The 27,444-nt window shown below is 53.1% G+C and overlaps 1 protein-coding gene across 5 annotated transcripts in view; it reads left to right on the forward strand.

Moving 5' to 3' along the window:
* The window catches only part of NRG2 (neuregulin 2), a 175,226-nt gene that overhangs the window by 135,866 nt on the left and 11,916 nt on the right, over nucleotides 1–27,444 (forward strand). For 2 of the 5 annotated variants that reach the window (XM_087815924.1, XM_087815925.1), the window contains exons 2-5: nucleotides 2,104–2,275; nucleotides 8,027–8,145; nucleotides 16,495–16,615; nucleotides 22,614–22,690. In XM_087815924.1, the coding sequence (XP_087672050.1) occupies nucleotides 2,104–2,275; nucleotides 8,027–8,145; nucleotides 16,495–16,615; nucleotides 22,614–22,690 (489 nt within the window). Of the gene's footprint in view, nucleotides 1–2,103; nucleotides 2,276–8,026; nucleotides 8,146–16,494; nucleotides 16,616–22,613; nucleotides 22,691–23,059; nucleotides 23,119–27,444 lie in introns of all 5 variants that reach the window. The other 3 variants (XM_087815926.1, XM_087815927.1, XM_087815928.1) reach the window with 2 other exon arrangements.

Consider the following 27,444-nt stretch of genomic DNA (forward strand, 5'->3'; position numbering starts at 1 on the left):
TTACATAATTTTTAAAGCATTCTATATGATTCTTATTAGCATGTAAGGTTAAGAACTATTGATAAGCAGTGACTGGGGACCCCAGAGCAAGCAGATGAAGGAGGGTGGGGGTGTAGGTAAGGGGGAAGGATTGCTGAGGTGGGATTTCAATCCCATTTAGAATAATGAAGTTCCAGAAAGCCCAACAGATTGATAGGTTGATATACATAAAAACCTCTGGATGTCCAAAAAATCCCATAACATCATAAAATATAAGAAGCAGGTAATTGGGGGGAGATATAGCAAAAGCTTCACAGCCTTAATATGTATACAGAACTCTTACAGATCAATACGATGAGCACTCAATAGAAAAACGGAGTACAGACAAGAACAGACAATTCACAAAGAAGAAATACAATGGGCTAATACACTTAGGAAAAGTGGTCAGCCTCAGCAGGAATCAAATAAATGCAAATTAAAACAACAGAGATGTTATCTTTTGCCTAGCTAATTGGTGAAGATTAAATACATGATAATACCTCATGTTGGTGAGGGTGTGGAAAAAACAGGCACAGCCATTCACTGGTGGGAGTACAGATTGATGCAACCTTTCCAGAGGGTAATTTGGCAACCATGAAGCTGAGGAAGATTGCAAACCTCTGTGACGCAGCGATTCCACTTTTAGGAAGAGTGCCTTAGGAAATGATTGTGGATAATAATAACAATAATAGCTAACCTTTATTAAACGCTCTGTGCATGCCAGGCTCCACACGCATTATCTCATATAATCCTCACAGCCATCATCCCACGAGGTAAGCTGTTATCACCTGTATTTTACAGACAAGGAAACTGAGATGCAAAAGGATTAATTAAGTCAATGACCAGAGGACACAAAGCTAACATAGCAAAGCCTGAATTTGAACCCAGACAGTCTGAGTCAAGAGCCACACTACCTGTACAGCAGTGTACACTGGATGTGTGCAAAGGATAAGCACTGTGTGCACTGGGTGTGTGCATTGGACGTATGATGTATACAGTAGATGCAGCTGCAAGGATGTTCCTCTGGGCTTGTTTGTAATGCGGAGGGGAAGGAGGGGAGAAAACATGCTGGATGCTCCGTGATAGAAATTGGTCACAGGCTGTGATATGCTTGTACAGGAATATTATGCAACCATGAAAAATGATGCTATAGAAAAAAAGTGTATGTGAATACTAGGGTTTTTTGTATATATATGTTACTGACAATTCCATTTTGGTTAAAAGTGTGTGTGTGTGTGTGTGTGTGTGTGTGTGTGTTGAATATGCATTAAAGATATCTGAAAGGATATAAAAGGAACCGACAAAATTGGTTGCCTTCTAGAAAGGCAACTGTGTGGCTGTGGTCAAAACTTAGAGAGACTTGTTTTTTTAAACCTTTTTCACTTCTTGAGTTTTGAATCATGTGAATATATTATCTATTAAAATGGGTTTGTATCTATAAATATGATTCTCCCAAGCCATAGTGCTGACTCAGCCTGGCCTCCTCCCTCCCTTCTCCTAGCCTCAGCCCTCAGTGCTTAGCTAAGTTGGCTTCTCCCTCAGTCTGAGTTGGGGTAGCTCCTCTGGGCTTCAGCACCCTCATGCCTCCATGAACCATGCTGTGATGTCAATGCCAGGTGACATCTCCCCTGAGAGGAGGAGCTGAGCCTGTCATTTTGGTCTACCTGTGTCTCCTGGGCCCAGCATAAGCCTGGGACAGAAGTTAGATCACCAACACTGAAGTCAAGGAGACCTGGGTTTAAATCCCATTCCATCACCTTGACGAAGTGACTTCATCATCCTGTGCCTCAGTTTCCCCATCTATAAATGAGTTTAATCATTGCAGTGAACTAATGGTGTTATTTTCATAAGATAATGTATGTGAAGCTCCCAGTACCATTCCAGGCATAAGGGAGACTCCACAGGTGTAGCCACAGTGGCGTCATGCAGACCCTCTGTGAATGCTTTTTGGATTGAACTAGGAAATGATGCCTGGAGGGGTGGCTCCCCAGGCCCAGCTGAAGGACAGTGGCTCTTCTTCCACTGCTCATGCTTGGCATTGCCCCATCACCACCATGCTCACCTCGCTACCTTGTACTCCCACAGCCACCCGGCCCAAGCTGAAGAAGATGAAGAGTCAGACGGGACAGGTGGGGGAGAAACAATCGCTGAAGTGCGAGGCAGTGGCCGGTAACCCCCTGCCCTCCTACCGCTGGTTCAAGGATGGCAAGGAGCTCAACCGCAGCCGCGACATTCGCATCAAGTACGGCAATGGCAGGTGAGCAGCAGCCATCCCTCCCTCCTGGCATCTTCCCTCCCGAGAAGGAGGGGCCTCAGCTGGAAGAACTCAGGGCTGTGCCCCCAGATCCACCTGTGGATCAAATTCCGGTCCCCCTTCCTTGCCACGCCCAATTTCTCCTTGCAACTCTGGGCTCCTTTGGTTACGTTGGCTCAGTGTCTTCAGACCGGAGATGCTTTAATTAATGTCTCTGGATGGTTGAAGGCAATTTGATTGTCAGAGTCAGCTTTACCTGTGGAAGTCTACTCTTGCCCTAAAAGTTCTCAAAGGGCCTGCCACGGTGTATGAAAGCCCAGCTCTTGGCAGTCTTTGGGGAAAGACTCTGGGTAAGGAATGCACCTGGGAGGTCATATGTGTTGACCACTGGTTTCTCAACTCAGCAGCTGTCCTGGGCAGACAGCTGGATAAGGGGAAAGGGCACGTGGCTTTGAGTAGTGTTGGGGGAGTCTGTGTCTCAGACAGTTTCCCCCTGTGGCATGAGGATTGTCTTTAATCATGGAGCCGATGCTCCTGGGCAGTGACTCAGAAGCTCTGGAGCCTCCAGCTCTGGAAGATGGCTTCTCTTCCATCTTGGGTTGGTCAAGCGGGGGCTTTTGGCACCAGAGAAGCCAGAAGTCCAAGGGCAGCCCCTAAGGGGCTATTAGAAGGCAGGACAAGCAAGAGGGTAGGCCCCCATCTGCCTGCTAAGCAGAAGTTCTGCCTGACCCCTGTGGACTTACCTCTCTGGCTGAGGAACACCCTAGTCTTTCCTGCCCCTCCAGAGGCGCTTACAATCTCCCTCTCCCCGGCTATCATTTTCCTTCTCACTGCCCCCAAAATGCAAACAAGGGTGATTTTAGAGGACCCCAGCCTGCCCCACAACAGGAAGTGGTGGAAAGCCTGGGCTTCAGCTGCGCCTGGGCGCTGTGTGCACCTAGATGTGCACATTCTGCCCCGAGGCCTTAGTCTTCAAATCTGTGAAAGGGGGCTGGGGGGAAAGCATCTGAGAGGTGCTTCCAGCTTTCTGACTGTCCTTTCAAGAGCCGGCAACCGAGGCAAGACTGGTCACCTGGAAAGTGGTCCAAGCAGAAAATAGTAATTTATAAGGAGTTTGGTTTGGATCAAAGGTGTGAGGCTGAAAGAATGCAGCTTCCTAAGGGAATTGGGGAGAGGGGATCTTGTGTGTCCCCAGTCTACAGATTTAGCAAGAAAGCCAGGTTTCCCACCAAGCTCACCTCCCCACTGCCCTGCCAAGACTGGCTCCAAGCTGGAGAAAAGAACGGGCAGGCTTCTGCAGTTGTTGGGGCGCCTGTCCTCTCTTTCTGCGAGGAAAAGGGAGAACCGTCTCCCCCCGACCTCTGTGTTCTCAGTGAAGTAGGGGAAAGGTCACCTTCCAGAAGGACAACAGAAGTCAGGAGAGAGTGTTCTTCCCTGCCTCCTCCTCACTCAGACACGTCCACAACTTGGCCATCCTCACGCCCCCATTCCTGATCCCCACGTCACAGTCACACTCACCCACACACCCTCTCGTATCTGATGACCCCAAACCATCTCTGGTTTGATGGCTTCTTATAAAACCTGAGTTCTAGACCCATGCTGCCAGCTAAACACTGGATACAACCCCTGAGATACCCCGCAGGCGTCTCTGACCCAGAGTACCCCAGTCTGGCCTCCCCCTCTTGCCCACCCTGGCCGCGCCCCCCCTCCCATGCTGCCCCTCAGCTGTGGCAGAGCCAGCCACCGCCCCCACGCCGTCCCTCCAGCTGGATCCTGCTTCTCCAGAAGGCGGTGCCCTTCTCCCTGCCCCCGCAAGCTTCTTATCTGGCCTCCCAGCTTTTAGCCTCTTTTCCTCCTCTGTCCCACTCTTGGCTCCCTACGTTTTCTGGGCCATAGGCCCCTTTGTGAATTCATTTCTGTATCTAACATAGCATCAACTGTGAGCCAGGCGTTCTGCCAGAGGCTGGAGGTACACCAGAGAATGCAACTGACATGGTCCCAACCCTCACAGAGTTTCTAGTCTAGATCCTAGTATGGACTCTAGGTAAAGGCCTCCACCCTTTCTTCAGAAAAAATGTCACCAACTCCCATGACTCTGACAGGGGATGGTGATCTTTCTAACATGGGCACGTATCCGATCTTCCATTCATTTGCTTGACAGATCTTGAGAGCCTGCTATATGCCAGGTACAGCCCAGGCCTTGGGGCCCTTCCGGCTCTGCTCTTCCTGGCCTATAAGTCACGGCCCCGCTGTTCCCCAGTACCTCAGTGCTCCTGATCCCTGCTGTTCCCTTTCAAGACCCTGGACATGGGCCCAGGCTGTTTCTTGTGCTGGCAGCAGCCCCCCATACACACACACACCATCCCTGGAAAAATTCTCCAAGGCCCAGCTTAAATGTCATATCCTCTGGGACACCTTCCTAAGCCCTCCAGGCAGCTCTCATCATCTCCTGTCATGACAAAGTTCCACTGCATTGTTGGGAGGGCTGCCTCTCTTTCTAGCATGAGAGGGCCCCCCACACATACCCTCTCCCCTGTATGGCCTGGTGTTGAATTAATGAGAACATTGCAGGACTAGCTCTCCTCTCTTGGGTACAGGGGGACACTAGGACTGGACAGGTCACCCTTTGGGTTAACCAGCCTTTGAGCACTTCAGCGTCCTGGTCAAGCCTCCATTTCATCTGACAAATAAGTCAGCCAGTCAAGAAACGGCCTAGTCAGGCCTTCTCCTGGGTATTGGGGAACTCTGAGAGCCTGAAGTGAGCCCCTGTCCCCTTCCTGTCAGGCCCCCTCTTATCTACTGCCTTTCTGAAACTTCCTTGCTCCACCCACCCCGCCCCTGGGCTCCCAGCATGAGTGGATGGGGTGGAGGAGTGGGCCATGGTAGAGAACTTCTGATTCCCACGTTGTGACTCAGAAAGCTGCCACCTCCGCACATGCTCCACTTGGCGTGGGGGCAGGGGTCTCCTGTCTGGCAGCATCCTCTTTCCTTTTGCCCACCCTGAAGCTTGCTCTGGCCTCCTCTGCCCAGGCCTCACTCTGTCTTGACATTGCTCTTGGCCTTGCAAAGACCCCTCCCTAGCAGGTGCTGTCTGTCTCAGGAGCCACCGGACAAGGTGTCTCACCCAGGCCTTCCTGCGCCAGGAGGAAACTGGACCCCAAGCCCTGGGCATGGGGCCCTCCCCTGCAGAACCGCACATTCCCTTATTTATGAGGGGCAGGCTGGAACAGGCCCCTCAGGCAGGCAGAGGGAGGCAGGCGCCGAGGAAAATGTGCGGGTAGAGGACGTGGCCGCCCAAATCCTGTCCCCGCCAACACAAAACTGGCTGAGAAAGGAAGGGAGGGGTGTCCATCACAGGGGCAGGCTTGAGGCAGGGTGGCGAGGGGGCACCAGGTCTGCCCAGAGGTGGGAGAGAGCCCCTGGTCCTTGTGGCTAGGCGGGAAGAAAAGAGAATGTAGTGTGTGGTGTCCCCATCCCCTCGGCTCCTTCAGGGCCAGGGAGACCCACAGAGCCCCGCCCTGCAGCCCTGACCCCAGGACCTCTTATGCAAGTCTGGGGCCCACCTCCCTGGAACTGGCAATATCATCACACAGCTGGTACGTGTAGGAGTCATTGTTTCTGTCCCCTTGCCTCTTTCTGGCTTCTCAAAGGGGAGGGGCTCTCCCTGAGCCCTGGGCCTCCTTTCCACAGGTCTCACACTTCCATGTGGAGTCCTTCTTTCCAGTTCTAGCTTTTATCCCTCCAGATATCTGTGAGCCTAGCTCTGCCTTGTCCTGCTCCATAGGATGTCCTGTAAGGAAGGTACTTTGAGTTCAACTATGGGTGGCAAGGAGGTTCTGGCTTTGGGTCCACTCTTCCTTGAGGCTGTGACCCTCAGGTGATCCCCCATTCTGCTTGTCTAGTGTCAAGGAAGATCTGGTGGCCAGGAAGCAAGAGAAGCCTGGTCCTTAGGCAGCTGGGCCTTGTGGTATCTAATTGGCTGAAGCCAAGAAGGAGATGCTGTCTTAGCCAGAAGGGCCTCCAAGGCTCTGTTTAATGAAGGGAACAAACTTGAATTGACGGAAGAGGGTTGTAGGCAGACACCAGGCCAAGGAGACACAGATCAGCTTAAGATGGGAAGAATTGGGGGGGTGGGGGGGGTGGAGGTGGTCAGGCAGCTGTCACTGTAACATCAGTAAGGATATTGCCATAGCGACAGGACCTACCAACAAGACAACCTCATGGACCCTTGTTTGGGAGATCTTGGAGTGAGGAGGTCTGGGAAGAGGTGGAGCCCAAGGAGACAGGTGCCCACAGCACAGCCAGGGTAGAGATTTGGGTCAGTTTGCCGTTTCCTCCCGCCAGCCCAACCTCTTATTTACCTCCCCTGTCCTTCCCTGATCGCCTTTCTAGCTTTTTTCTACATCCCAGGGCTCCACCACCCCTCCAACCCACTACACATATTCTGGGAATCTGGTGTTTTAATTCAGGACTAAAAAGAGGAGGAGATTACATCATAGAAAGAAATTTTCATGCTACTTCTTGTTTTCTCTTGGGGGCCAGGCTGGGGTCCCGGGCTTTATCTGGAGCTCTGACCAGTCCCTGGAGAACACTGGGGCAGAGCGAGCAGTGGGAGGTGTGACCAGACCCTGAGAGCCCAGACCCCCTGGGACAGGTGCAGAGAGACTCTGGGAAGGAAGGAGAGGTTTGGCAGGGTCTTCAGAAAAGAGGAGAACCAGGGCCAGGTGCCCTGGACAAGTCTAGAAGCACTGTCAGGGACACAGCACTGGATTCCCTGCCCAGGCCTGGCCCCATATCTCTTGGCGTGCAGGGACTGAGTGCAGAGTCCTCCACAGAGGGCTCTAGCCCCAGTGTCAGGCTCTGGGAGACAGTCCGTGTCCTCACCAACTCCAGTTCCTTGTCCACCTCTGCCTTTGCCTTGCCAGGTGCCTTTGGACAAGTCTAGAAGCCCCTCTGCACTCAGTTTTTCCATCTGTGCTGTCCTGTCTGCTTGCAGATTAGCCTTGAGGATTAAGTCAGGCCATGAGGATAGGATCTCTTTATTCCCTAAGCTACCCAAGCTCCTTGCACTCAGAAGGTCCTTATTAAACACTGAATGAATGAATGAATGAATGAATGAATGAATGAATGAATGAATGGAGTGAAAGCCCCTTGAGAGGCCACAGAGTGCCTTTAGTTGCAGGGTTAATGTGAAGTTAGGGGAGAGCCATAGGTTGGAACCGGGAGGCTGGGCACAGTTGTCATGGGAACCTGTTAAAACAACCCCCACCCCCAGGTACCTGGGAATAGGCTTTGCATATAGAGTGACAGGCTGCCCCTTCTAAGGGAAGGCTGAAGTAGCTGGTGAGCCAGTGGCTGACCTGTTTGGGTTGGGGAGAAAACACTGGGGCTGGGGGAGGGGCATTGAAAGAAAGAAGGGAGGAGGCCATGTGACTTCCTAAGGGACCCCACATTCCTCCCTCAGAAAAATACCTACAAATAAGGTCCAGCCCTGGAAATGTGAATGTGGAGATTCATAGATTTAGAACATGTGTGTAGCCACTAGCCCTGCCCTGTGTTCTCCTGAGTTCCCAGGTTTTCTTCTAGCTTGAGGGCCTTAGTGTTCCACCCAGAGCCCAGACTCTACTTCGCATCCATGCTGTGCAGCCACTATGGCTCTGCAGGGCAAGGTGACCTCTGGGCGACCGCTGGGGAGTCAGAGCCAACCTGGGCCCTGGCTCACGCCTCTCCCCCCCTTATTATCTTCCTAACCAGAAAGAACTCACGACTACAGTTCAACAAAGTGAAGGTGGAAGACGCAGGGGAGTATGTCTGCGAAGCTGAGAACATCCTGGGGAAGGACACAGTCAGAGGCCGGCTCTACGTCAACAGCGGTAAGTAGTCCCCAAACAAAGGGAGGGGTTCTATAGGGGTTTGGTGGGGCAGGCCAGTTGCCCCCAGCTCTGGGGAGGCGGGCACATGATCCATCTTGCACTTGACTCCCCTCCCTCCTGCTGCTGCCATATCAAGCCCTGAGATCTGGGCCGATTCAGAGAAATGCAGTCGAAGCATAAATGTTTAGCTTTGTTATCTGGGCCTGGAAGAGCCGCCAGCTCTCATTTTAAATACCCTAAAAACTAAATATTTTGAAATCAAGAGGTGGGGGTGGGGGAAGGATATTTTTAGAAGGCAATTATGGGAGGCCGGGCTGCCAGAACCGGGCTCCAGGGAGAGGCAGGCCCAGGGTGTGTGCACAAACTGACTGCCTGTTGCCTGTTGCTTTGCTGGGCACCTGAGTGCAGGCAGCCGTCTCCACAGGGCCATAGTGGGAGGCTCGGGTGCCTTTAGCCCCAGGGACAGCCTCTGTTCAGGGATGGCAGGCCCCTGCTCCACAGGTCATCCTCTCCCCTGAAGACTTGTGAGGTCAGGAACTCGAGGCTCCCTTAGCGTCCCCTCTGCAGCTTGAGTGTGGAGGCCGCCTCCTGCTGGGCCGTCCTCTGTGGCCCTTTCCCTTGACTGGGGGTGTCACCAGAACTGCCTGTCCTCAGGCCGCACTCCTCTACTGTAGCACACCCCGCAGCACTCTTCCCTCCTCCTGACACCCACAGACCTAGCATACCACTTGGCTCTCTGGTTATTTGGGTTCACTTCCCATTTCTGCCCCTGTCACAGAGTCTATTCCTGTATCTATCCTCGCCCACCTGTATTTCCTCCTTAGAGCCTTCCAGGACTCTAAACCCAGCATGGTCTAAAGAGAGCTTGGAACATTGCCCCCCTGGACCCTGCCTCAGAGGAAAACCTGGCGCAGGCCCTGTCTGTCCTGTCTTGTGAGGGACCCCTGTTCTCCCAGCTTCTCGGAGAAAAGCCACTGTATCTAATAGACCCTGGTCAGGCCTCTTTCTGAATCTTTCTCACACCTGTTCCTTCCATCCCAACCCCACCTCAGGAACAACCTTGGCCCAGGTTTTATCCCCAGTCACCTGAACTAGAGCAAAAGCCTCTCATGACACTTTCATTCTACCCTGCACCCACCCTGGAGCGACAGAACAGAGACTTTGTCCCACAGCCCAGCTCTCAAGGGATGGCCCAAATGATCTTTCCACCCTAACTGCAGCCTGTACCTTGCGTCCCATCATTATTTCCCCTCCCTTGTCATCTCTCCTAGGCAGCCTTCCCCCCTGACCACTCCCAGCCCTTGTCCCACTCCTGGGCCATTTCTTGGCCAACCATGGTCTTGTGTAGCTCTTGAATTCTAGCCTTCAGTGGTTCTTCAGTTCTCATATTGTTGCTGAGCTTTCTCTGGGGGTGTGACCGCCCCAGTGGAGTTGAGCCGGGAGTAGGGAGCGTTTCATTAGTAGCTGCAATTACTGAGAGCATGCTCTGCGCCAGCCTCCCCATTGTCTCTTGAGCCCTTCCTCAAGGCCATGGAATATTTTATAAATTATAAGACTGAAACTCAAAGAGGTTAAATATTCTTCCCAAAGTCAAACAGCTGGTTAATACTAGAGCTTTGCAATGTAAGAGTAGTTGGCAAACACAAGACCGTGTGCTCCAGGGGACTGTGTGGGGCCTGTTTACTACTCTGGCCTCTGGGCCTCACTCAGTGCCTGGACCTGGGAAATGTATAAAAGGACTTAGAACCTGCTTCAAGGCCTTTAACTCCCACATGCCCCAGCCTGGACATGGTTGTTTTGGGGGTACCTGGGCCGCTGCTCCTCCCAACCTGTCCCCAGCCTGGGAAAATGGGCCCATTGGGGGTCCAGCACCTGCTACCTCAGCCAGAGTGGGCAGACATTCTCAGGTCCACCTGTTTAGTGCAACAGGTGTCCAGTTTCACTATCCAAGCCTTTCTTGGGTAGAGCTGACAAGAACTCAACTTAAAACTACCTAAAGGAATTTATTGGTTTGTAAAACTGCGATGCCCAGAGGTAGAGTTGGCCCCAGACACGATAAGAACTCGAAGCAGGGGTCAGAATGTGCTCTCCCACTGTGTTGGTCTCATTTTATTCTACTGGAAAATGGGTTCCTCCGTGTTTGGGGAATGGATTGGGAAGAGGAAGCCGTGGCCTCAGACAGCTCCAACTTTACAGTATCCGAGCTTGTCACCCAGGGAAAAGGGATAGTTTTTCTCTGTCCATTCATACAATCACAAGGGTGGATTCCGACTGCTCCTGCTCAGGTGATGTGCCCCGTTTGGCCCAGTCACCATGCTCAGGGGGATGCGGTGTCATCCTTGGCAGGCCTGTGACTGGGCAGAGGGAGTATTGAGAGGCAGAGCACTATGAGTGTGGCCCTGCCAGATCTACGGGGGTTGGGGGGGGACTTCCTTAGAGGTGTGCTCTTAGCAGAGGAGGAGAGAAGGGCTGCGGTGCAGAAAACCACAGGAGTGCCCTCTCTCCTGCACAAGGCTTGGGGCCTAAGGCTGGGGACTATTGTGAGACCCGTCAGGTAAGCTGCAACTTACCCACACACAGGCTCCTGTCAGCCCTCAGTGGCCGTGTTTGATCGTTAGGGAGCCTGACAGTGGAGCTTTAGGCTAGGCCCTGAGAACTTCCCACATAGCTCCTTGCCTCTCATCCCTGCAGCCTGGCCAGAGAGCAGCAGGGCAGAGGGGTGGAAAGAATCCAGAACTTTGGTCTCATCCCAGCTCTGAGGTGCAACCCAGGACGAGTTACTCCACCTCCCTAGGCTCAGGTCTTTCCATCTGAGGCTCAGCTAGATGATCTCTAAGCCCCTGCCCCCCTGCTCATGGAGAAACCTCTGGGATTCTGAATTCTTTGTTGAGACTGACATCCTGTGCAAACTGCCACCACACACACACACACACACACACACACACACACACACACACACACCACACCTCTTCTGTTGTTCTTTTCAGTCCATGGCAAGTAAGATCCTACTCTGATGTGGAGAAGAGAACAGGGCCACTGAAGGGAACCAGAGGCCCCTCAGGGGATATTTTTCCAGGCAGAGATGCCCAGGCTCCCTGTTTTCCTGTGGAACCCAGAAGCAACCACACCCTGGGGAGGGCGGGTAGCGGGCATCTGTGCCTGTGCCCCTCTGACTCATCCCTAGGTGGGTTGACTTGGCCCGCCCAGGCCCCAGGGAAGCCAGGGTTACTGGGGTGGGGAGGCCAGAAGAGGGCATGGGAGGGCTGGCAAGGAGCAGTGGCTGCTCACGGGGCATCACGGTGGCTCTTTGCCTACTGTAGCTCTGTCCCATTGGACGGCGATGCTCCTTCCACAAATCACAGAGCACCCTTCTTATAGCCACAGCTCTGCCAGCTCACAAGAGGCACGATCCTGAGTTGGCTGGGAATGAGGAGGAGCAGACAAGAAGTTTGTGGTGGTTTTAGCAAAACAACCCACTTGGTCCAACCCACTTCTGAGCTAGAGAAACCAGCTGCCTCATCCCCAGGTGAAAGAGAACTTGGGAATGTCCCAGGTGTCTGTACTAGTCCCAGAAGTCAGGCTAGCCCTGGTTTTACCCAGAGGGCAGGCAGGTTTGACCTGGGGTGTCACAGGCCCATGGAAGCTCTAGAGAGGCTTCTGGGCCTGTCCCTTACCCGAGGGCTTTAAAAGGCTAGCTGTTTAATCGTATACACATGCATGCACACACACGCATGTGCTCTCACTCACACATTCAGCAAGGCCTTACTCAGCAAGACCCTGTTCTGAGCTCTGGGGAGTCACAGTCTGGGCTCCTGACAAAAGTTCCTTGAATGGCAGGAAGCTAAAACCTGAACTCAAAGTGTCTGTTATAACACACTGAAGAGGAAGGACAGGTAACTTTACCAATGGAAAGGGGGCATTCTGGGCAAGTGGGAGGGGAGCCTTAATGGATGAAGGGACCCTTGAAAGATCATCAGAGGTTTCTCCATGTGAGGGAGAAGCAGCTGCCGCAGCTGAGGGTATGCACAGCATCCGCTCCCTTCTGGCCCATTCTCTCTTCTGGGACCCAGTAAACTCACACCAAGAGACTGATGGCTGATAGAGGCTTCCTGGGTTTACCCTGCCCAGACTTTTTTCTAAGCCAAAAATTTTAGGTCTAATTGACATACTATAAAATTCACCCTTTCTAAAGCATACAGTTCAGTGGTTTTTAGTATATTCACAAAATTGTGTAACCATCACCACTAATTCCAAAACATTTTCTTCACCTCACAGAGAAACCTCCTACTCATCAGCAGTCACTCCCCATTTATCCCCCCCTTAGTCCCTGGCGGCCACTAATCTGCTTTCTGCCTCTACAGATTTACCTATTCTGGATATTTTCTATAAATAGAATCATACAATATGTGGCCTTTCCTAACTAGTTTCTTCCACTTGATATAATATTTTTAAGGTTCCCCACACTGTACCATTTATCGGTACTTTTACATTTTACCGCTGAATAATGTTCCATGATATGGATACAGCACATTCCATTTATCCGTTCGTCAGTGAGCTGTTGAGTCATTCAAGTGTGTTTTCACATTTGGGTTATTATGAATGCTGCTGCTATATCATTTGTGTACAAGTCTTTGGGAGGATATCTGTTTTCAGTTCTCTTGGGTGTATACCTAGGAGTGGGATGACTGGGCCACATGATAACTCTATGTTTAGTTTTTTTGAGGAATTGTGTTCCAAAGTGGCAGCACCATTTTACATTCCCACCAGCAATGCTCGATGGTGCCAATGCTCTCCGTCTTCACACCACTTGTCATTGCCCGTCTCTTTCATTATAGCCATCCAAGTGGGCGTGAGGTGGTAGCTCACTGTGGTTTGATTTTCATTTCCCTAATGACCTCCTAGGAATATTTGCATTTAATAGGAAAAAATACTTTAATCTACAGAAAAGCTATATCCTCATCAGCCAGGGTTCAGTGGTAAACGAGACAGACAGGGCCCCTGCCCGAATGGATTTTATATTCTAGTGGAGGGGCTAAGCTTTAAAGAGCTAGTAATTGCACAATTAGTCACTTAATTATGTTAGAATAAGTACTATAAGTACACGTATACAAAGCTAAGAGAAGGTAAGCAGGAGCCTGAGCAGCCTCTCTGAGATACTGTTTGGTGTGTGTTTTTTTTAGTGACTTCAAACAGCATTTATTATCTCTCAGTTTTTGTGGTTCAGACATAGCTTAGCTGATTCCCGCAACTCAGGGCCCCTCACAAAACTTCATTCACAGCATCTGGGCTCAACCTGGGTGTTTGGGGTGGGGATCAGGGGGTTAGGATCCACCTATATAAACTCACTCATATGGCTATTGGCAAACCTCAGGTCCTCACACTCAGTGGACCAGAGATGAGATACTAATATTTTGAAAGTGCTGGGCAGGGAGGCACCTGGCTTGTTAGAGGAGTGGGACTAGGCCAGTGTAGTCCAAATATACTGCAAGAGAGGGACAGGACATGAAGTGGGACAGGTGGGGAGGCCCAGATTAGACATGGGAAAAGTTGGGGGACTCTATTCTGAGTGCACATGGAAGCCATTGGTGGGTTTTGATCATGGAAGTGGTTTATCAATATTTTAAAAACCACTTTGGCAGCTCCGAAGCAAAAAGGTTAGAGATGAAGGCAAGAGTGAAGACAGAAAGACCAGTGAGGAGGCCATTGTGGTTGCGCACGAAAAGGACCATGGCGACCAGGGCTGGGGAGGCAGGAGCGAGACGTGGACGGAGCCTCATGAGGAGGTAGAAAGGCAGCCCTTGATGACAGACAACTGGGGAAAACAAAGGAGGAAGAGAATCAGAGATCCCCTCCAGGGCTTGGTTTGTGCCCTGCAGTCACTGGCTGGGCAGATGATTGGCAGCTGAGTTTGGGGCTGCGAGGAGCCATCCCAGTGGAGGTGTAAAGGGAGTAGCCAGATTCTGCAACTTGGAGTCCATATGTCATTATCACTTCTGCAAACACCAGAGAACACAGTGATGAGAGAGTATGGATGTGCTGCCTTGAGAGCCCACATGTGCCGGGACAGCATGAATACACATCTTCGGTGTGGAAATCTCTCTGGCACGAGCCTTCACCACCAGCAGAGTTCCCTGCAATGACTTGGGAAGGCCCTGCTGTCACAGAGGGGTGCCTGAAGGTACTTCTTTCTGAGACAGAAAGGCCTATGTCACTTCCCCCACACCCTCTGTGACTGGCTCCCCCATTGGCCTCCCCTTTTGCCTTGCTGGGGCCCCAGACTAGTCCCCGTGACAACACTGTTCTGGCATCTCAGGCCAGTGCATCCCAGCTGGGAACCTGTCTTCCTTCAGGAGTTGTCCCCTGCCTCCCAAGGCCTCGATGAGCGCAGACATGTATGTGGACAGACCCAAGTATGCAATTTGGTCCCAGCCACCATCCTTGCTGATGTCTGCTGCTCACTCAGAGCAACAATGGGCAGGCTTTGCTGCCCAGGGCTGTAGTGGAAGCCAAGCTGGGCTGGCACGTTCAGGACAAGATTTCTCTGGCTTAGCCAAGACTCACAGAGGACCCAGGCCTGTGGTCCACATCAGGTTTGCATTCATCTGCTTATGTCAAACCTCAGTGCTGAAGTGCTCTTCCACAAGGGACTGCGTGGCTGGCAAGAATGCTCAGCCAGGCGTCAGTTCTGCAGCCTTGTCACAGCACAACTGTGACGCTGGACAGGCACTTCCCTGCTCTCTTTCCTCACTCTCCCTTGGCAATGTAACCAAAGGACAGGACAACCTCCAAGGTCATTCCAGCAATGGGATTTTATAACTCACAGGCGTGGCCACCTCAGCTGTTTCTCTTCTCTGTCCCTTTCTCAGTTCCCTGGGTCTCACTGACCCAGAAGTGAGGCAGAGACCAGCAGGAGGCCTCCTCTCCCAGCCAGCATGTGGGTCCCAGCTGGGCCTGGAGTTGAGCGTAGGCAGGAGCCCTGGGCAGGAGCCCTGGGCAGGGGTGGGGCTCAGGATGCCAGACCAGCAGCAGGCACGATGTGGAGGGGAAGGTGGGAGCTGGCCCTGCCCGCTGGGTTTTATCAGCGAGCTCCTCAGACATATACAGAGGCCAAGCTGTGTATACACTCCCAGTCCCCGCGCTCCATCTGTCTCCCTACATGTCTAAACACTGAGGGCGCCTGCCGAGTGCCTGCCCTCCTCCGCCTCCCACCCCCCATTACTGCGGGAGGTGGTAGACACTCAATACCCCTGAGGAGGCAGGACGAGCCAAGGTAGGTAGGTTCACCTCAGGCAGGGCTTCTCTGCTGGGTGAGAGTGAGAGGCCCTCAGAGCCCTGGAGGCTGAGGGGGAGCAGGAACCCATTTCTGGCTGCCCAATCTGGATACACAGCATTAGGGCAATAGCTTACAGATGAAAACTGACATTTAGGGCAAGAATTTTCACTTGAAATCAGTTTTCTGGATGCCATCCCATGGGGAAGCAGAACTTTAGTTATTTTCATGTATCAAATGAAGCTGATGAGTCCGATGTGAAGTCTGGGCCAGTAGCCTTAAAGCCCAGTCTTGTTCTCACCTAGTGTCCACATCCCGGCTGTACCCCAGCCCTCTCCCCAGCCTGTCTCCTCTCCAGCAACTTGAAGCCCAGGCTTTTTAGCCTGGGCTGTCCAAGGCCCAGAGGATCTTCTGGAGGCAACAGCTAACTAAGTGGGGAAGAAGGGGGCTATCTGGTGAGGGAAGATGCGAAGACCCTGAATGCTTATGGAGATGGGCACAGTGGCCTTTATAACACTCCTGGGAGGCTTATCCCCTCCCTACACACACACAAAAGGGGAAGAAATGAAAGTTAGGGTTCTCCCCATATCTCCATCGATCTTAGAAAATGACAGTGTCCAAAAGATACTGTTCCCTTCAAAGCATAGCTTCCCTTTAGCCTCTCTGGGAGCCCAGGCAGTGAGATGGCTATGGATGTTCCCTCCCTGTGACTTTGTTTCCCACAGAACACGTGATGTCTCATCTGCCTGCTGTGGAGCCCCTAGGAATGCAGGCAGGGGGAGGGCAGAGGTGGGCCTTTTTCCAGTTTTTGCCGGCTTCTCACCACCTCCAAAATCGGAAAACCTTCCTGGCCTTTGGAAGTTTGCCCAGAGCAGGAGTGCAGGGTGGTTCTGGGCAGATGGTCAACCTTTGCTTTGTTGGTGACTGAGAGGGACCACCAGACCTTCCCTGCCCAGCCATCCCTGCAGTCCCTGAGCTTTGTGCTTTGAGATGGGCCATGAAGGGCCATGAAGGAGGTGGTTCCTGGGGCCCAGAGGTCGTCTCAGTGGGTCACGGGCACATGTCTCTCATACCTCCAGTGAGCACCACTCTGTCATCCTGGTCGGGGCACGCCCGGAAGTGCAACGAGACAGCCAAGTCCTATTGTGTCAATGGAGGCGTCTGCTACTACATCGAGGGCATCAACCAGCTCTCCTGCAAGTAAGTGACCAGTGGGAGCAGGTGTGGGGGCAGAAGCAGGGTGAGAGAGGCCGGGGAAGAGGTGGAGGGCTCTAGGAAAAGTGGGCCTCAAGCCACTAACAAGGGGCCTCCAGTGGGTATAGACAGGGAGGTATTTCCCCCTTCCTGGAATCCAGGGAGATACAGGCTCCAATGGGCTCAGGGCTTCTGCAGTCCCAGTTTTCCAGGCCCCTACCCACCCTGTTTCCCGATGTCTGCCCTTTCACCAGCACCGTTCAGGGAGATGGGGAGCCCAGCCTATGACCTGGGCATTGTGTTTGTTCTCTCTCTCTCTTCCCCTCCCCATCTCTCAGCAACTCTCCAGGTGTGCCTTCCCCAGCAGTGAGGAGCCTGGCAGGTCAGGTAGAGCACAAGTCCCAGAGCCCTTGGTAGCTGAGGTCTGCTCTTTGAGCCTTGAGGGGAGACGAGGGCTCTGCCCCGGTGCTTGACTCAGGACCCAGCTGCTCTCCCTGCCCAGCAGGACCCTAGTGTCCAGATATGCCCTGGGGGCTGCCTGTACTACTTCAGTCCTTAGACCCTCTCTATGGGGTGAAGGGACCCCAGCAGGGACACCACTGTGGGTATGACCCAATGGGGGAGGTCAGGGTTGAAAAGCTCAAGTTGGGGTGCCTCCCCAAGGGTCAGATCCTACTTTCCAGCCAGGCAGGGCTGCCCCAGCAGGACCTCCTAGGAGCTTATCACCACCTGCTCCACTTACAGGCAGGGCAGGCGGGAGCATGGTATTCAGAGAGGGCTTGTTCAGGCCCAGCCTGACCTTCTGAGCAGCTGGGCCCACAGCACCCCCTTGATGGGTTCTCTGGTAGGCGAAGGAGGAGGAGTGGGGCGTCGTGAGGGTAGCACAGGTTCTGGCTGGATCCCGAGGAGTGAGAGGGAGGGCTCCTTAACAGCTTTGGGTTTTCAAAGCAGCCTAGGATCTGGCAAGGTGCCAAAGCTGCCCCATTCCCATGGCATCTGGGCAAAGGCCACCAGAGTATTGATGGAGATTCAGAGAGAGGTGTTTGCCCTCCCCACAGATAAGGTCAGATTCAGCACTCCTCGGCTCTCTGCTCCCCTCCTGACTACAGCCTTAGCCCAGGACTTTTAAAGACCCCCCCAACACACAAGGCGGTAAAGAGGGGCTCTGCCTCCTTCACACTCTCCCACAGAACTGTCCTAGCTGGGCCTGGGCTGCCAGGCAGGTCTGTGCCTCTCGCCCCAGCTGGCCTCCTTTGCTGGCTTCCTCCCTGGTCCCACCCTTCACCTTGCTGCCATCTCCTTCCCACCTCCCCCATCCTGAATCTCAGGGGATAGTCCCAACAGCAGGTCCCCCAGGGAAGTTCCCAGCCCAGACTCAGCCCTTCATCCTTTTCCTCCTCTGCCTCTAGGAGGCTGCCACATTAGTGCTCCAGACCCTGGGAACATTCTGGCCTTGATAATTCTCTTAGCTCTTGGGAATAGACCTACAGAAATTCAAAGAGTTCTGGAATACCTCACAGAGATGGTCCAGCTTGTGCCCTCCCTGATTGCCCCCCTCCCCAACACACACACACACACACATACACACACACACACACATCAGGCTCCCTTAGCCCCTTGGGCCCTAGAACCTTGAAGGGGCCCAGCAATGGCACTGAAGTCAGCCTTGGCTTCCGGCAGGGAAGGTTTCAGCCACCCAGGACAGGTGCCAGGGTTTAGGATGGCCTTGGGGCCCAGGACTCCAGTGCTAGAGAGTTTAGTGTGGGAAAGAGAAGGATGAGCTAATGGGTTCCCAGAGGGTCCCGCCATCAAGGCTGTACCGTTAGGACCCTCTGGGTCCCACCCAGCTCCATCTGAGAGGAATAGAGGGCAAGAGCCTGAGCCATTGTGAAAATAGTGTTCTATTTCCCCTCCCCACCAGGGCAACTGGGTCACTGGGTCACTGCTTAGCATTTGAACTTGGTACCCAGAACCACCACCTCCTCATCTCAGCCTGCCCTGGAACCCACTTCCCTGACTTCCTGAGCCCTCAGGGGAGAGGGGCATCCCTGGCGGGGATTTTGGCCAGGAAAGCAGGTCCTCGGAGCTGTGCTGGAGAAGAACAGGGGGGAGGGGGGCTGGGCAGAGCCCAGAGGCCATTCTGGGGGTGGGTGAGCTGGGAGGGAAGGGGGGCAGGCCTCTTGGGGTTCCTGATGACACCTGAATGGAATAAAAAGGAGAGAACTCAGGAAACGGGACTCACGTCTTACCATTTGTGCTGTTCGTTTACTTTTTATTTTGATTTTTTTGCATTTCCGCTTAGCTTGGATAATGAAACTAGACTGGTCAGTTTCATTCCAGTTTCTATAAAAATCAGTTTTCCTTCCTGGTTTTCTGACACTTGTTGTTGTGTATTGGTTCAGAGCCCTGCAGGGAGTGTTGGAAAGCAGGCGCACTCCACCCCTCCTGTTTTTCTGGAATTCAGAGCCAAAAGAAACAGTGTCACTGATGCTGAATTTTGTTCTTAAAAAGAAAACTTAGGGGGATTTGAAAACGGGGGTCCAAATCAAGGGGACTGTCTCCCGTCCGGGCCGGCAGGGCCTCCGCACTTCCTCTCGCTGCTTTCTCCTCTTCTCTCCGTGTTTTTGTAGAGCACGGTTGGTGCGTGACTCTTGGGGACTGGTTCAGGGGATGATGACAGAACAAGACTCTCTTTCCAGCCCTGTGCACATACCAGCGGCATGCCTCCCCTTCCCATCAGCTCATCCCCCCATTCCTTCTGCTCCCCCCACCCCATTTCCAGGTGACCCCCCCATCCCGTACCCATGTGCCTGCTCATCCTCTCCACATCACCACCCCACCCCTCATGAGGCCCGAGGCCCTCCCCTCCCCCAGTGCCCGGGGCACACCCTCATCCTCCCCCTCCCTCTCCCCTTCCCCCGGGTGAGGGCCACACACATGGCATTATCCCCAGGCTACCAAAAGGAGAAACTGAGGCCTGGGAGGTGGGGTGGGAACGCAGGGAGGCAGAGTCCCAACCTCTCTGTCACCCCAGATGCAGCCCACGGGCTCTCCTCTCTGCCCCTCTCTCACCCCTGCTCTTCTCCAGCCCTGGGCACAGACCTTCCCATAGTCATAGCTGATGACTTGGGGGGAAGGGCTGGGAAGGCTGTTCCCTGCCCCTCCTAATCTGTCCCCTGTGCTCCTGTGCCAGGTCAGACCCTATTGGAGTGGCAACTACCAGCTAGCCACTCACACTGAGTTCAGAGCCCCTCCTGGGTGATAGGCTGCAGTAGCCTGGACCCTGCTACCTGGTCCTGGGTGCAGGTTAGAAAGGCTGTAGGCCCAGCCCCAGAACCTTCTCTAGGGAAACCCCCGCCTCCTAGATGTGGTTCCCCCTCAACAAGCAAGGCTAAGGAGAGAACAGGAGTGTCCAGGAGCAAGGAGCCAGTGCCCAAAGAGTAGCATGGGTGCCAGTCCTCCCCACCCCCCCAATGCCGTGCCCCTCCCCTGCTGCCTTTTCTTTTGTTCAGCCAGAGGGGAACACACTTTCCCAGGGCAGGAAGGTTAGGACCATATCGCACAACTCCAGGGGCACGTTCGTGTTGTAGACCATGTCCACGGCACCACCTAGAGTCGTGCAACTCAGTGGCCACAAAAGATAAGAGGATACAGCTGGGTTAGTCCAGGCTGGGCGTGGGATCAGGGACACAGGGATGCGCTTAGTTATCACTGGTCTCCAAGAGCCACAGGACAGCATCCCTGACTGTCAGCATTGGGAATAAATTTCCCCTTTGTTTCCTCCTGCCCCAGCACTCCCCTCTTGTCACACACACACACACACACACACACACACACACACACACACACACGCGCACACACAAGCGCACACACAAGCGCGCGCGCTTTCCCTGCCTCCAGGAGCTGGGCTAATCTGACACTAGGCACAGTCAAATGTCTCTCTTTCTTGTTCCTTTGTGGATTCCAAGAGTCATTTTGGCAAGTTCCTGGGTCTTTACCCTCCCCCCCCCCAAAGGTGCTGCTGCTTGGAAAATCACTTCTCCCCCATCGGTCCCCATCCCAAGTGGACATCTGTTTCTGAGAGCTGGGGAAGAAGAGCTGAGCCTGACTGGAGCTGGTTGGGAAGCCTTAGCCTTGGCCTTAGCCTTGGCCTTAGCCTTAGCCTTAGCCTTAGCCTAAGCCTTAGCCAAGGCCTCCGTTTTCCTGGGCTGGGATGGTTGAGGAGAAGGGACAGGGATCAGAAAGGATGTATTGACAAGGTGGGAGCCTGCTCCTCTGAGCCACCCTGTTCAACAGGATGAGCGTTCACCAGTTTCACTCGTAGCCCCCCTCCCACTTTCTCCAGACACATTTCTCAGCCGCCCACCACCGCCCATTGGCCAGGCATCCCTGCACACACACTGCCACCACTGCGGGGACCAGCCTCACGCCTCTCCTGAGGGAGATGATGTCAAGGCCCAGAGAAACTCTGCTACCTGCTCACTATCACTCCCAATCCTCCAGGCTAGATTGGGGGCACAGGGTTTCCATGAGTGTCTATCACAGCCAGTGGCCACCACCTCCTATAAGCTTAAGAGGCTACTGATGGTTTGTATACACTAGAATGCTAAGAGGTAGAGCACGCTCACCTCTTGATTAATGTTGAACAGTGACCTATTATTGAGAGGGCACTGTGATGGGCTGACCTAATTTCTTAAGGAAGAAAAGGCAGAGGCAGCATAGACCATCTCTGAGTAGGGGTTGGGGTTAGCCTGGCCCTGTCTGGAAGCTTCCCTGAGGTATCTGGCCTTGCTGGGGTTCAGGAGAGAGTACAGGGCTGGGCCTGTCTCCCAGAAATCTGCAAAACAGGACTCACTTGAGGAGAGAGTGGCAGCCAGAGAGCAGAAGGAAGTATACCTGGGGGGAAGGACAAGGTCAGGGAGATGGGAGTGGGTTGTGCTTTGCAGCTATAGAGGAGTCAACATGGGAGAATGAGCCCCTGCCAGAACCAAGTAGGGATAGAAGAGCAAAACGTAGGGCGGAGGCAGGTGTGCCAGGCAGCCAGGAGGCTACTGATGTGGAACAGGCTTCAGGGTCCCCAGGGCGCCTACTGCAGCTCCCATCATAGTTCTTGCCATCTGAGGCCAGGTGCCCTGCCCTGCCCCGGCAGGCCAGCTCTGAGATGCTGGTAATTCCAGCTCTTCTCTAGCCTCACCTGTTCCCCATTAAGCTTTCCCATGTGTATTGCTCTAGGGCAGCCTTCCCCAAACAGTGTTACCCAGGTTCCTTAGAAAAAGACTTCCATGGTCAAATAAATTTGGGACATACTGGAAAGTTCAGCTCTTTCCTCCTACAAAACTTTTCATAGCTTTTCATATGCCAGCGTGCACTGCAGCTCTACAAGGAAGCCTGGGAATGGGTTTCCTAAGCTTATTTGGCCATAGAACTCTCTTCAAGAGAACAGATGAGGTATCTCCAAGGCCCCTTTTGTCATGAGTACACAGTCTGGGAACAGCATTCTGGAGCTCTCCTCTGAGCTTTCTGGGGACTGTTTCATGGATGTGAAAACCTGCCCAGAGCCCTGGAGAGAACCGTTTTCGTAGGGCCTAGAAGGAATGGGTCCCCAGAACTTGGTATTCTGGAAGACCCCAGCACCCTGCCTGCTGACTGCCTGGCACCAAGGGGCTATGGTTCTGGTTTCCTGGGGCCCAGGCAGGTCAGAAGGGAAGTCTCGAGGACCGTTAGGACAATTAGACAGTAAGTTCCCAGTTTCCCCACCCTGCTTCCCTGTATCATTCCCTGCCCCACCCCCTCCCCACCACCTATGAAGCCACATCTATTAGAGAGATTTTGAAGGAGCCCTCCGAGCCCACCCCCCCAGCCCTGACTCCAGCCCCTTCTGCGATGAGTGTGCCCCAGCGCCCGACTTGGTTTTCTCATTCATCACTGTGCACTTTGATTTCTAACCTGAGCCTCGCGGATGATGCCAGTTTGTTCTGTGATTTTTCCCCTTTTCCTTCTCCAGATGTCCAAACGGATTCTTCGGACAGAGATGTTTGGAGAAACTGCCTTTGCGATTGTACATGCCAGATCCTAAGCAAAGTATGTTTGAAGATACAAACACGAGTCCCTGCTCCTTAGAAAGCTTCCGGGTGCAGTCCCCCCAATGTAGGGCGCAGGGCCAGGGGTGTTGGTCGTTTTGATCTTTGGCTGTTTGTTTTGTTTCTCTTTTCTGTATTTTGGTTTGTTAGTTCTTTTTGTTTTGTTTTGTTTAGCTTTGTTTTTCATTTTTGGCCTAATCCTCGGGTTTAAAGTTCAGGGCTGCAGGTAAGGGGCATAGTGGCAAGGCCGGTACAAATGGTAACGTTGGCAAGGAACCCAGCTGGCATGGGCAGGAGCCTGTGCCAGGTGCTGCAATGCCTGTGTCTTGCTATCCTGGCTCTCTCTTTCTGGTTTTCTTTCTTTTGGTAGGTGTCCTGTGGGATACACCGGGGACAGGTGTCAGCAGTTCGCAATGGTCAACTTCTCCAGTATGTCTCTTTCTTCTATTTCTTTTCTTCCCTGGTGACTGACAGTCTCCCCCTTTGGGAGGGATGGGGCCTTGCTTAGCAAGGCTAGGGGAGGACATGGGTGTCCTGGGCTCCTCTCAGTCCTCAGTGCTGACCAGAAGCCTGTGCGGAGGAGACCCATACGCCCCTGCCACCCCCACCTCCTGCATCGCTGTACTGCTTGGGCGCAGTAACGCCAGATTCTCCCTGCAGCCGGCCAGAGCCCCGCTCAGGCCTCCTCACTGCTTCTGGGGTCAGGCAGCCTGGCCAGCATAGGAAGAAGCATTTGCAGAGCCCTCACCTCTGAAGGCCTGTTTGGGGGTGTCAGGCTGCCTATGGGGCTGTGCAGTGAGTGTGTGCACGTGTGTGCTGGTGTGCTTGAGAGAAACGCGTTCTCGGAAAGCCTGTCTTCCGGTCAGGCCAAAGTTGGTTTGGTTTGGTTTTCAGTGATGGGGGTGTGGAGAAGGGAGGTTGAGGGAGAGCAAGTCCCACAGCAATGGTTTCCATGTTAGCCAGAGGCTGGAGACATTTATGTGGCTACAGGATGGGGTGGGGGTTGCTGCAGATGCAAAAAGATAGAGGGGCTGAGGAATCGAAAGAGAATTGGTGACCCCCTCCAGGCCCCATCTGGTCTGAGTCCCCACCCAGGTGTTCATGCCCTTCCACTCTTCCACTTCTGAGGCTGGAGCTTTCTGGTGTGCGCACACAGTTTGCTGAAAAAAATGTGAGCCCTGTAGCCAAAGGATGAGGCGGTAACTGGTTGCATTTGGAGCCGGGAGCAGTTCCCCTCAAGTACCACCAGGTGGAGGTGGCGCAGAGCAAAAAGCCACAGGCAAGCCATGGACTCTGTTTGGGGCCCAGCGGTCTGTTTGCCTGAAAGGCAGGACATCCTCCTACCATACTAGGCCCCTGCTTGCCCCCTCCCCACCGCCTCCAATCCAGGGAGGACAGCTGGGTCCCATGAGGACTTTGGAACCACAGTGATGGGGCCTGGGCATAGACAGCTAAAGCTTCAGAAGAGGCTGAGGGCAGGACCCTGGAGGCTATTGAGGTAGCCCTTGGAAAAGAGGGATTTGGGTGTTTGGGTCCTCAGGCCACAGCACAAAAGCCTAGAAAATGCTACCCTCTCCCTCCCCTTCTAGGCGCCTGGAAGCCAAGACTTGGAGAGAAAAGTAAAGGCTCTGGGGAGGTAAGGGCTTGTCGGCCCAGATGGTCAACTATCTTAATAAAGTGTGGGAGGCAGTATTCTCCCCAAACTCCTCCAGTTGGAGGTCAGAGAGGAAGGCCTTGGAGAGAAGAGCAGAGCCTGCGGGCAGAGCACGTGGCCCAACAGAATTCTCCAGAGCCCAAGCTCCAGGAAGAATTGCAGAGTCAGATCCAGCCCATTGGAGGACCATAGGTCAGGGGGGCCTCGGGATGGGGCAGAGCAGCCCAGCAGAGGCTGAGGACCATGGGAGAGAGGCAGTGAGAGCCTATTCTTTTTCACCTTTAGGTCCAGAGCCTCCCTGGCTTATGGGACTGTTCTGGACAGGGAGTCCCAGCCCATATTGAATCAGAGCAGCAGAGCCTCCGGAACTCGGCCACTGGCCAAGATTCTCTGCCAGCTGGGCTGCTTCAGCTTTCAGCTTAGATCTGCTGGGAGGGTCAGCAGGGCCCCAGGAGCTCAGAAAAGAGCCTGGAAATGCAGCCCTAGGCCTTCCTGCCTAGTGTTATCAGGATCGCTGCTGTTACCTTGTTAGCTTTGGGTAAAGGATTTATGCTCAACAAGCACTTTTCCAGAGCACTTGACACAGTGCTCTGTCAGAGCATTATTAAAACGGCAGTAGAAGATGCTAGCTTAAGTGTTCAGGCTTTGGCTTCAGAGAGACCTGAATCAAAATGCCAGCTGTTGAGCTTCCTAGATCTGGGGCCTCACTCAACCTCTCTGCATTTGTTTTCGCATCTGTAAAATGGGGATAGTAACAATTCTGTGGGGGTTGCTGTGAGGATGAAAGGAAGTGATGCATATGAGGGGCTTAGCCGAGAGCCTGTGGCTGTTGGAGTGCAGTTTAGGCAGGGGGGCCAGCATTAGTCCCTGGAAGCTGATCTCCAGCACAGCCTGAGCAGTGTCTGTCTCATCTTCCCTCTCTGCACAGACAGCCTCTAGGCTAGGTTACTTCTCACAGAGGCCACAGAATCAGAGCCTGTGGCCACAACAGCACTTTGAAGCTTCTCCTTCTTCCATGGACAGCCCCCCACTTCCCAAGAGGCAAAATTTGTGCATCTATTTAAACTACCGCCATGTAAAAGAGCACTCACTTGCAGACATATGAACAAACACACAAGCAAACATTCACACAAGTGCAAACACACAGACATGTACACACACATGCACAAACACATGAGCTATGCTCTGGAGCCCACATCATAGCCTCCTTGCCCAGGCCCCTGTGACTGTATCATAGGACATGCCCAGGATGAGCATTTTGCATATTGTCTGTTAAGCCTGGCCCTGTTGGAAGTCCAGCACCGGGTTGCCATGGTTACTGGTCAGTATGAAATTTCTTCTCAATAGGACCTGTCTGTGACTCAGTGGAGCCACACTTCCTGGCTGAGTGGCCGCCAATGAACATGATAAGTGGAAGACAGTTTTCTTTGCCGGGGGCTAGGCTGTGTAGCCGAGGCTCCTTAGAATTCATCCCCAGTGAGAGGGAAGCAGGGCTTCCTTCCTAGTGACTGGTCAACCCCTCAATGACATCATCAGTCCTGTCAGCCACCAATGGTCCATCCTAAACAGTACTGGCCTTTGACTCAAATGGGAGGACAGTCAGGAGGCCCAGAAGCTGCTGTTATAGCTACTACTTGGTTCCTAGAGGAGTGATGCAGAAGAAAACTCCAAAATGGCTTTGGGAACCCTGCTCACTTCCCCAGATGGCATAGATCTAAGATTAGCCAGTCAGGCCTGACGGGAGACCCAATGGACAGGAATAGCCATGGTTTAGCCCCAGGAGACCAGAGACCTGGCCTCCAGTCTCCCTCTGCCTCCTAGTTTGCTATGTGGCCTTAGGAAAGTATTCTAGCACCACTGGGCCCCAGCTGCCTCATCTAATGCAACAATAATAAAGAATGTGGCCCAGGCCAGCTCTATGAACCACAGTCTTTTTAGTCTCCCACATGCTGTGGGCAAGCTAGGCTGTTCTCTCTTAGGAACCATGTCTGGATATCCAAACAGTGTCAGCTCTCTCAAGCTACCTGGAGGGTCCCTGGGGCCACAGGTTTAACTACTCAGGGAAAGTTGTCCCTGAGGACTCTGAGTTTGTCAAGGTTGCACTGTCTACTTAACACAGGGAGAGGAGTGGACTTACTGTGCTTACGGTGACTCCTACTTCAAGCAGCAAGAAAAAGACTGCAAAGAAACCACATTCAAGGTCACTCCCAACCTCACATTTAACGGGGGTGCACAGAAGGGCTTGTGTTTGGAAGGGCTTGTGTCATGCTTCAAGGGTATGGTCTCTGTATGGAACTGGGGGTCAGGGCCCAGGATCCTTGAGCCTCTTTCAGTCAGAGCCATCTTGGTCCCTGGCTCAAAGCCACCCTGCTCTCCTGCCCTTTTCCAATTGCAGAACCCTCTGGAATCCCTATGAGGAAGCAGAAAGAGATCCGGGGGTAGACAAAGCACAGGACTTTCTACTGATGTCCCAGTGCTCTCCTTCCTCTACAGGAAATGAGAACATCAAGACACAAGTTCGTCTGCTCCCTGATCTAGCCAAGCTAACTGTGTGCATGTGGGGAGGCCATATACGGGCCCTGCACCTGCGCTGAGGCTCACGTTTCGTGGCCTGCTCACATCTCACCCCTTGCTGTGTGCAGGCACTTCTGGCAGATGAGCAAAGATTATGATTTGCCCACATCCACACAGCAAATTAGGGGTAAAACTGAGCCTCAAGGCCTACAGACAGGAGCTGGCCACTGCATGAGAATGGTAGGTAAGCTTTACAAAAACACTATTGAGATTTCATTGGTTAGGTTGATCCTGAAGCACAGCCAGGTTGCAAACTACACAGAGATGCCATGGTCAGGCCTAACCCCATTTAACAGCTAAAACACTGAGAGCTGATAGACTGGGTATGCTTGTGGTCACTCCCTTAGGCAAGGCCCTCTTACCTAACCCTTGGATGGCATGGGCGTCTACCTCGCAGGGCCTTGAAATCACACATTTGCAAGATGATCCCACTTTAAAGAGTGCAGCTGGCCCACCACTTAAGGGGTACAGGTGTTCCACCTCAGAGTTGCAGTTTGCTTTGCTAAGTTGTGAGGTCAGGCTTGGAC

Source organism: Miniopterus natalensis, chromosome 4 (genome assembly GCF_054644295.1).
Source record: "Miniopterus natalensis isolate mMinNat1 chromosome 4, mMinNat1.hap1, whole genome shotgun sequence".
In the NCBI taxonomy this organism is placed as follows: Eukaryota; Metazoa; Chordata; class Mammalia; order Chiroptera; family Miniopteridae; genus Miniopterus; species Miniopterus natalensis.